Source organism: Neltuma alba, unplaced genomic scaffold, assembly GCF_004799145.2.
Source record: "Neltuma alba isolate B1F8T4 unplaced genomic scaffold, ASM479914v2 tig00006548_pilon, whole genome shotgun sequence".
In the NCBI taxonomy this organism is placed as follows: domain Eukaryota; kingdom Viridiplantae; phylum Streptophyta; class Magnoliopsida; order Fabales; family Fabaceae; genus Neltuma; species Neltuma alba.
The window spans coordinates 6685-17019 of NW_021634496.1; the positions used below are offsets into that span (position 1 = coordinate 6685).

General features: G+C 35.7%; 1 protein-coding gene, 1 non-coding gene and 1 pseudogene across 2 annotated transcripts; 1 reads left to right on the plus strand and 2 right to left on the minus strand.

Moving 5' to 3' along the window:
- The first annotated feature begins 360 nt into the window (after positions 1-360).
- On the plus strand, positions 361-2620 carry LOC114750616 (bifunctional UDP-glucose 4-epimerase and UDP-xylose 4-epimerase 1). Its single transcript, XM_028939212.1, has 8 exons — positions 361-760; positions 863-912; positions 1141-1276; positions 1428-1529; positions 1614-1923; positions 2011-2093; positions 2185-2276; positions 2358-2620. The coding sequence occupies exons 1-8, from the start codon at positions 566-568 to the stop codon at positions 2440-2442; spliced, it is 1053 nt and encodes a 350-aa protein (XP_028795045.1). The 5' UTR covers positions 361-565; the 3' UTR covers positions 2443-2620.
- A 2838-nt stretch (positions 2621-5458) lies between these two features.
- Positions 5459-5531, minus strand: TRNAA-UGC (transfer RNA alanine (anticodon UGC)). The gene has a single exon. It is a non-coding gene; the product is annotated as a tRNA-Ala (tRNA).
- Positions 5532-6896: 1365 nt separating this feature from the next.
- LOC114750614 (probable WRKY transcription factor 61) lies at positions 6897-10312 on the minus strand (annotated as a pseudogene).
- Between the last annotated feature and the right edge of the window lie 23 nt (positions 10313-10335).

Genomic DNA, 10335 nt, shown 5'->3' on the forward strand with positions numbered 1-10335 from the left:
GTCAAGTAACCATTAATAAAGAATACTGGTCATAAACTCTAAAATTAAATTAAAAAAACTTAATTCAATATTTTATATAGCACAAACGATCTTCGAAAAATAAATTAGAAGGGTCGAAAATTCTCATTTTTATTCAACAAATTAAAGAACCAAAATTGATAGATAAACTTGGGACAGCTCAACCACAGCTCCTAACAGTAAAAACAGAATTCCTTCAGGGTCACAGCTGTTCTGAACAATACGTGACGTGGCAAACCAATCTCGAGCCCACTTGCCCGACCCTTTCCATCACACGCAGCGCATAATCAGCGCGCCAAACTGGGATACGTATCCTTCTTTCCCAAACGAGGCTCCCAAACATAGCAAATCATGAAAGATTTATATTAAACAGAATCAAACTTAGATAAACATTAGTAAATCCCAATTCATATCCAGCGAATCTCACCGTTTAATTCTTCCTGATTTTCTCTTTAAATTCCCTCTGCTTTCCCTCTCTCTCTCAATTCAATCTGCCCCCTCTGTTCTTGCTCTTCCGTGCACGTCATCTTTGATATCTATCCAAACCATGGTGAGCTCCGATCAGACCATTTTGGTGACCGGCGGGGCTGGCTTCATCGGCACTCACACCGTCGTTCAGCTCCTCAAAAGTGGATTTAAGGTCTCTATCATCGATAATTTGGACAATTCCGTTATAGAAGCCGTGGATCGAGTTCGGGAACTTGTGGGGCCTCAACTTTCTGATAGACTTGAATTCACCAAGGTGTGTGCAGTTTTCTTGGTTGGGTTCGGATTACAAAACACTTGTTTCCCCATGAAATAGTTCTTTCAGTCTTTTGATTCTCTTGCTCTGTCTCTGTTTCAGCTTGATCTCAGAAACAAGCAAGACTTGGACAATCTGTTCTCTAAAACCAAGTACGTGGTCGAAATTAGTCCCAATTTTACTCGTGTTTTTTTTTATACATTTCTTCCTCCCAAGTTTTATGCAAACACCTCTCTCTACTCTGTGAAGTATGAAGCATACTGCTTCATACTAATCCGGTTTTCCAGAGCTCTGTTTTTTTCTCTTTCCATCTTAAATACATGCAAGCAGCGTAGTTGCTAAGAGACGTTCTCTTTTTATTGGAATTAACGCTGAAACAGATTTGATGCTGTGATTCACTTCGCGGGTCTAAAAGCTGTTGGCGAGAGTGTTGCCAATCCCCGCCGATATTTTGATTTTAATTTGATTGGGACCATCAATCTCTATGAAGTTATGGCAAAATATAACTGCAAAAAGGTTGGCCCATGATCCCATTACTTGAAATTTCGAGCCTAATTGAGGTTCTTCTGTTTCAAATACTAGCAAAAAGCTTCAGAATCTTGTATGCACCTAGTATATAGGTTTCTAAAATCCAGTTCTACTAAAAAATTCATGTTATGCAAAACAGATGGTCTTTTCATCATCCGCAACGGTTTATGGCCAACCCGAAAAGATACCATGTGTAGAGGATTTCAATTTACAGGCAATGAATCCTTATGGACGAACTAAGGTAATCAAAACTCTCCAAAGAGGAATGCCTATTTTTGAGATTTACAAGTTTGGTTTTGTTTCTTCTCTAACGCATATATGACAGCTTTTCCTTGAAGAAATCGCTCGAGACATTCAGAAGGCTGAGCCAGAATGGAGGATTATTTTGCTCAGATATTTCAATCCTGTAGGGGCACATGAAAGTGGTAAACTTGGTGAAGATCCTAGGGGCATCCCCAATAACCTCATGCCTTACATTCAGCAAGTAGCCGTGGGGAGATTGCCGGAACTTAATGTTTATGGCCATGATTATCCCACAAAGGATGGATCAGCAGTTCGAGACTACATTCATGTAATGGACTTGGCAGATGGTCACGTTGCTGCTTTGCGAAAGCTTCTCACTACTGAGCATATCGGTAAAAATATATCCTTTCCATTACATATCCATAACATTGCCTTCCATCTTGGTCTGCTTCAAGTTAATTGGCAAACTCTTTGCTTAGGTTGTACAGCTTATAACTTGGGAACTGGCCAAGGTACATCAGTACTCGAAATGGTTGCTGCATTTGAAAAGGCCTCTGGCAAGGTATCATTGAATCGTCCTGTCACTACACATACATGTCAAATATATTATCAATGCTGAAATTCTATATTGTTTTTGACTCTTTGTTCTGCAGAAAATTCCCTTGAAACTGTGTCCAAGGAGGCCTGGAGATGCCACTGCTGTTTATGCATCCACAGAGAAGGCCGAGAGAGAACTTGGTTGGAAGTAAGGACATTGATAATATCTGTTATTTTGGATTATTTGTGTTTTAATTTGCTGATGATGAAAATAATTCTTATTTTACAGGGCAAAATACGGTGTAGAGGAGATGTGCAGGGATCAATGGAACTGGGCTAGAAACAATCCATGGGGCTACCAGGGGAAGGCTTGATGGGATTCTCTAAACTCCTTTAAAATTCCTGCCCTCTTTTCGCTGTCTATATGCACTATGTACTTTTATTTTCTTTTTCTTTTTTATAAAAAAAAGGTTGTTTCTTTCCATGATGTTAATTCAAATGATTTGAAGTTGAACTATGACATGATAAGAACAACTTGCTTTTGAAGATTGACAATGATAACGATCGGTCAATCATTACCCTTCGAAAGTATTTGTTTTGAGAGAAAATTACTTAAATTTCAAATCTAAAAATTAAATACAATATAATACTAAAAGATTTTAAAGAATTTAATATTTAGAGGGCTGATTTGCAGATGATGTACGTAACATAATTATTGCTGGGAATTAAGACAGATAGACATTTAAATATTTTCTATTTATATTTAATCTTTTATTTGAGACCTGCGGTTAATTAGTTTCTTGGTTGGTTTAGTTGCAAAGCTTTCAGTCACTATCAATTTCTTCAATGATGGATATGATATGACAAAAATCCGTTTGGGTGAAATCTGTTTTGATATTCATGACCTATAAATAATACTTACTCCTTGGTATTCTTAATATAAAACTTAATTTACTAATTTAAAAGAATTAAGAAAATTATTACCTCCGTTTTTAATATAAAAACTCGTTTGACTTTTATTTTGGTCTTTATAATAATGATAGTTTTAACTCATACACTTAATTAATAAGGATATTTCAGGAAAAACAACACCTATTTATTTCAAATAACTAACTTAATTAGTTTTCTAATCTCCTCAAATTAGTCAACTAACTCTTGTATTAAGGATCAGACGTAATACTAAATTATTTGAAAGTATTTATATTTATTGTTTTTTTTAAAACTAATTTGACTAACTTATTTCATCTAATGACACACGTAAACATTTTAAAAAGATCATGTTATAATTAAATAATTAGTTATTCTTTGGATTCCTCCAAATTGATCAATTAGGTCTTATATTAAAGGTCGATATAAAATAAGTAAAAAAAAAAAAAGTAAGTTAAGATCTATTTAATACCACGAATTAGATTTTTTTTAAAAAAAGACCAATATAATTCACTATTAAAAGCTCCTAAAAATTTATTAATTAGTAATAATAGACAATGACAATGAGTGACACTTATATAATAACAGAACATAAAAAGCAGGCAAGAATTATCAAAGTAAAGAATACAAGAACAAAGATTTGTCCTAGGAAAAAATATCACTATTTAGATCTTGCATCGGCAACAAACAAAAAGACAAAGAAAAGGTTAACCTCATCAACTGATTCCGATCGGTTCTCCAAATCCTCAAGCATGGCTTCTGTCATTCCATTGCCCACAAAGCTGCAGTCAGCATATAAAACGGAACTATAATTTTTCTGGGACCTTAACGTGAGCCTCCATTTGAGATTTTTAATGGAAGAAGCTTCCATATGCCCACTTGCAGTTTGAACTTGGAAGGAAAAAAGATTAACCACGAAGAAATATGAGAAAATCCCACAAAAATACCGCTTAAAATTGACTTCCCCTGATAAGCAATTAATGATAACACGTTTTTGTATAAATTTCTGGTTATAGGATTTTAAAATCTAAGTGGTACTTTCTTGGTATTTAAAATCTAAGTGCTTAAAAGATAAATAGACTATACTGACTACTTTTGTAATAACGTCGACTATTACTGTAATGATTTTAATAAGTCATAGTCTATTATTCTAAAATTCAATAAGTGTTTTTGTGCCATTTTCCTTATTATTGTCATTATTATTATTATTGTTTTTTGAAAAAATTACGCACAGGTCCCACAGAAGAGAGTTTATTCATCTAAGATCCCACGAAATGTTAAAATTACTGACAGGTCCCAAGGGACCTCAGAGTAATATATTCTACTTGTAAAATGACATTACTGCTCTTCACATTCCAAATTTACATTTTCTCTGTTATTGTGATTTACAACCCCAGCAGCGACTATCAACAACCCAATGAGAAGGTGTTAACAACCTAAGCAGTACCTGTTAACAACTTATTTTATAGAATCATATAACCTCCACATAAGAATAAATTATAACCAAATAGCATAATACAACAACTTTAACACTAAAATGGGAAGCTTTTTGATATCATTAAGAATTTTAACTAAACCCAATAGGATTATAGCAAAATTTTAATGCAAAGATCCATTGACAACCTCAGCGGTAAGTATTAATAACCTAAGGAGAACTGTTAACAACCTTAGCAGTGTCTGTTAACAACTGATTTTATCGGATAATATAACCTCTAACTATAACTAACTAAATTATAACTAAATAGTGTTAAAGTTAATCTTATATAGTTGTTAGAGATTATATTATCCTATAAAGTCAGTTGTTAACAGATACTGTCTAGATTGTTAACAGCTCTCTTTGGGTTATTAATACTCACCGTTGAGGTTGTTAATGGATCTTCGCGTTAAAATTTTGCTATAATCTTATTGGGTTTAGTTAAAATTCTTAATGATATCAAAAAGCTTCCCATTTTAGTGTTAAAGTTGTTGTATTATACTATTTGGTTATAATTTACTTTTATGTGGAGGTTATATGATTCTATAAAGTAAGTTGTTAACGAGTACTGTTTAGGTTGTTAACACCTTCTCATTGGATTGTTAATAGTCGTTGCTGAGGTTGTAAATCACAATGACAGAGCAAATGTAAATTTGAAATGTGAGGGGCAGTAATGTCATTTTACAAATAGAATATATTACTCTGAGGTCCCTTGGGACCTGTCAGTAATTTTTACATTTCGTAGGACCTTAGATGAATAAAATTTCTTCTGTGAGACTTGTACGTAATTTTCTCTTGTTTTTGGGGTATAGTATTGTCATTATTATTATTATTATTATTATTATTATTATTATTATTTTTGAATGTGAATGTAAATATGCGTGTGAGATGAATCCCTGGGCTTGGCCTGGTGGGCCTAGACGCTCTTTTAAAGGAAGAGGAAAGGAAATAAATGACAGAGAGCCGAGCGCACGAAACCAAAAAGAGAATGGAGATGCAGGGGATCGAACCATGTACCTCCCGCATGCAAAGCGGGCGCTCTACCATTTGAGCTACATCCCCCGCTGGGTGTTAAGCACATTAATCAGTTTCTGACGTCTTCTTGTTAGCCGTTATCAATTCGCTCGCGGCACGATCCGCATAGCTGCTCATGTGGATAGAACTCTTGAGAATTTACACTGTACTACCAAAACCTAGTTAATCTTTTTTTTCTTGGGACTCAGGCTATTTAATCTAAGCAAGCATGTGTCCCTATTGATGAGCGCCACTTTATTCTAATCCACAAACTTTACGAATGAACACAATCAAAGACAAAATTCTTTTAAAAAAGGATGATCTTACTCACCATTACATCTCTTTGTTTTATTATTTATCACAGTAATTAGTACTATCATACTCATCAAACTTCAACCATTCAAATTTAATATGAATAGCTGAGATTCAATATTCAATATTTTGTTTTTAAAAAAATAATTTTTAAAAGGTATAATCTAAAATAAATGTAATTTCTTAATTGTAAGTTTTTTTAAAATAATTTTTTCATTTTAAAATTATTAGTTGAAAATTTTAAATTTTAACCATTAAAATTATATCTGAATGGTTTAAATTTCAACGCAATGATGAATATTAGTGCTTATCGATGGCCAAAGTGTTTTTATTGCTCTCTATCTTAATAATCGATAATGTGATTAGTTAGTATTATTGAATGACGCGCCTTCTCAATGTTATCGAGTGAGTTTGACTGAAAGACAACCTATATTACGGAGTTTTTTTTTTATTATTATAAATTTGGCAACTAGAACCGTAAGAATCAATTTAACTGCTATGAACTTCCAAGATACTCCTCCGGTCCTTAATATAAGATCTATTTAACAAATTTGATTAGATTAAGGAAGTTAGGTAAGTTGGTTAATTATAAGAAAAATGATACATTTTTCCTAAAACACCATAATCATCTTTCTTAATACCCCCTCTCCCTCTTCTATTTAATTATGGTTGAGAGAGTATCTATAGGGGTAATTTAGAGAAAATTGATAAATATGAGAAATGGGTTTTATATTTAGGACCAAAATCAACTCAAGAACCGGGTCCTATATTAAGGACCGGAGGAGTCTAACTATAATCCTAATGACGACATCCTTTAATCTCATCTTCCACAAGCAATACTCAACTTCCCTAGATAATTGTACAAGAACTACATCACATTCTGTACATTTATTGGATGTCACTGCAATAACTTCCATCAAGAAAAAGATCAGGGGGGAACAGCCACTACACATGTTTCTCTTAAACACAATATAGAGAAATTTCTGGGTGAGCGTAACATGCAACATTGTTCAATTCACACAGAAATCTTCATCATCTACATCTTTCCTAAGCCAACAAAACCAAGAGTGATGTACATGTAGTATTATTATTCATGTGTACGTGCCCAAAATTCTCCTTTTATCTTACAAGGGAAAAAACAATCATAATACGAAGAGAAAATTTCCGTCAGGAATTGGACTTGTTTCTATTATCAGCCGGAGATAACGCCGACGAGGTCTTGGAGCTAGAAAATGGCAGAGATGGAGGTAGAAACATCAAACCACTACTTCCTGCTTGTGTTCCGGACGGCGTCGTTTTACTCAAGAAGCTTGAACCACATCCACTGACTTTGGAAGCTGACCCAGATGCAGAAGCTGCGAAAATATCTCCCCATGGGTTACTTTTCTGACCCAAGTTGATTTCTCCAACACTTTGTGTGCTATTCCCACTAACACTACCACAATTTCCTGTGCCCATAATGGAAGTAAGTGCAGCAGCCAAAGCTGACTGAAATGCTGGGTCAGCTGTGATCACTTTAGTTGCTGCAGCTATGGTGTCTGGCAGTAGTGAAGGAGGATTTTGATGTACTTGAGGAGCAGTAGGAGGAGGAGGAGTTTGAATCGGTAGTTGTCTTCCGAGGTTGATGCTGCTAAGGATGTTCCTGTTGTTATTATATGGTTGGGAGTTGTAGTTGTAACCGAGGAACCCCACATTGTTGCTCCATGAAATTGCGTTGGAGTCTGAAGAACTGAAGCTGAGGCTGGCTGAAGAAGGGAATCTCGGTGGGTTACTGTAGTTTGAATTGAATCTGTTGAAGTGGGGCGAGAAATAATTTGAAGAGGAAGGATTATTGGAAGTGAGGTCGAGGGTAATTGTAGGATGTGATGGTGAAGGTGATAGTGCAGGATTGGAGAGGTAGAATTGCTTTGGTTTGTAGCCATCTGAGAGGTAGAAGTTGACGCCGTGGAGATCAGAGCCAATGGCGGTGGTCGCCGAGGCCGTTGAAGACGGCGCTGAACCGGCAGGGAGGTTAGAGGTTGAAGAAGAGCCTGACAAGAGCATGGAAGCAGCTGCAGAAGTGGTGGAAGCCATAGCAGTAGCAGAGAGCGGGAGAGGGTGGTTGTGGTTTCCTTCATAGGTAGTGATTAGAACCGACATGTCCTCTACACATCTTTGCACCTGAAGATCAATCCCACACAAAGAGACTATAAAGTCAGTGTATTCAATTTAATATTTTTTTTAGATGTCCCAAAAAGGAAAGCATATATCGAATTTCAAACAATATCGTGATACTCAGACCCAAGTAGATATATATTATAAATTACCTGCTTTCTTACTGGGCAATTTGGTGCAACTGTGCAACGATAGTAAGCTCTTGGACAGGGATTTCCCTTCGATATTTTTTGTCCATATTTCCTCCATTGGCATCCATCATTCAGCTGTTTCAAATAACTCGAGCGTGAATAAATAGTGCTCTTACTATATATATCTTGAGTGTATTCATGGGCAAGTTATATATGCATTGTACTTACAGTTGGGGTGTCACATCTTGCTCTCACACAACTCTGGCCTTCTTAGCAGGATTTTGCTGGGAAACTTCGTCTTGATCTGTGGGATCTCTGGGAGTTTTAAGTGCCTTGCTTGGTGGCCAACTCTCGCCAGCTTCTTCTTCCTTGTGAACTAATTCAGAGCTATTGGTGGGGCTCGCATTATTATTTGGCAAAGCTTCAGTCGTGCTTCCAGATTTTGATGTTTCAAATTTGCAATCCAGTCCAAGAGACAAGTCTTGTTTGAATTCTTCTTCTTCTTCTCCCTCTTGTCGCTGTAAATGTAATGACGGTTTGGGGTTGATGACTTTAGATTTTTCGTCAGATTTTGGATTACTACTACCACCCGGAACTCTTCCCAGACTGAGTGAAACCAGATCCGATTCCTCAGCAGGCTCTTGATTGTTACCAACATCTCCTTTTTGATCAGATTTCGTCGTAGCTTCCTGTTGAGCTATAACGTGGAATTGCATTTGCAGAGCCTGGTATTCCTTCATTATTCGCTCCAAACACATCTTTAGCCTTTGGTTTTCTTCTCTTACCTCACCCATTTCAACTCTTGCTGATTCAAGTTCGTCAACCTATGTATCAATCACCCATTCACATAAGCATTTAAAAGTAAGCAACTTCTTCTATCCACTTTTTATAAAAGCTGACTTTAAATAGACAGTAAGTAACTGATGTAGGATTCCTCGAATGATTAAAACAAACCTCTTCTTTTTTGGCTGAGGATGCATGAGGTGGTCCAGTGTCCACGACGGATCTATCGGTAGTATTCATCGGCGGCACCTGTAAATCCAATAGTTGAATTAATGGGTGTATATATAATCAGAACTTTTTCCCTCCCTCTTCTGTTGCGTGTGCGATATATGACTAGGGTTTTGTCAACTTGTCTTCGGAAAAATGAAAACGATGATCTACCCGAAAAACCAAAAACAAAGAAAAAGCATAAATAGAACTCGACTGGGTACAGCCGACAATCTTCTGGTTTCACATGTGCAGTGTGTGGATTATCACAATTTTAGATATCATTAGCTTATCCTCCAAACACACATGCTTCGGTCAACTCTTACATCTCAAAGGAAATTAAATTACGTTTTATAATTATATTACACACACACCTAAAATAAAATTAATAGCTAGACCCTTTTATCCTTTATCCCGCTGATAAAAATCTCAATCTGCAGGTCTTCATCGCTAATGGTTAATTACTTTGAGTACTTTAAAGTTGCTGCTGGTGTGTGTGTTATAAACTTGTAATATAATTACTGTCATTTAGAAAAACTGGTTAACCTGGGACAAAATAAAGAATCTCAAATCGAAAAGAGACCGGCTGCTACACATCATATCTCCTTGTCCCTTCGTAATTATTATATTGATCAATTTGTTCTGTATGAATGCTGGGTATGCGCTTGCTGTTTAATATATAGCAAAAATTACTTTAAAGATATAATTTTGGAAATAAAAATGAAGAAACTATACAATCGAAACATCATGTATATTTGCCATGTACTCCAATAAGGAGAATCCTAATTAATTTTCCATAATCATATTAACTGCTTAAACGAATTTAACAGTAAAGCTAGAGCGCGTTTAATCAAGAAGCTATAGCTTCGCTTTCAATTGTATATATACGCAAGATCGATCGACCGGAACAAAACAAATGAGAGGAGAAACCTTTTGAATACAGAATCTGAAACCCAGAAGGATTTTGAACTCAAAAGATGTAAAATAATTAACTGAAACACACACACAAACAATCGATTTAATTTGCTTTGTGATGAGTGATTTATATAAATATATATATGTGTATGTATGTATAATCTTCACCTCGACAGTAATATCTTGTTTAAGACGAGGAGGAGCTTCATGATTATGAGCAGCAGTAGATTCACTTCTCTTTTCTTCCTCGGCTGGTTCAGCTTCTTGGCCAGATCTGCGCAGAGCAAACTCCATAGTTAAAAAGCTAGCTAGCCTCTCTGATCCCTGTGTTCTTCAATATCTGCAGTTCC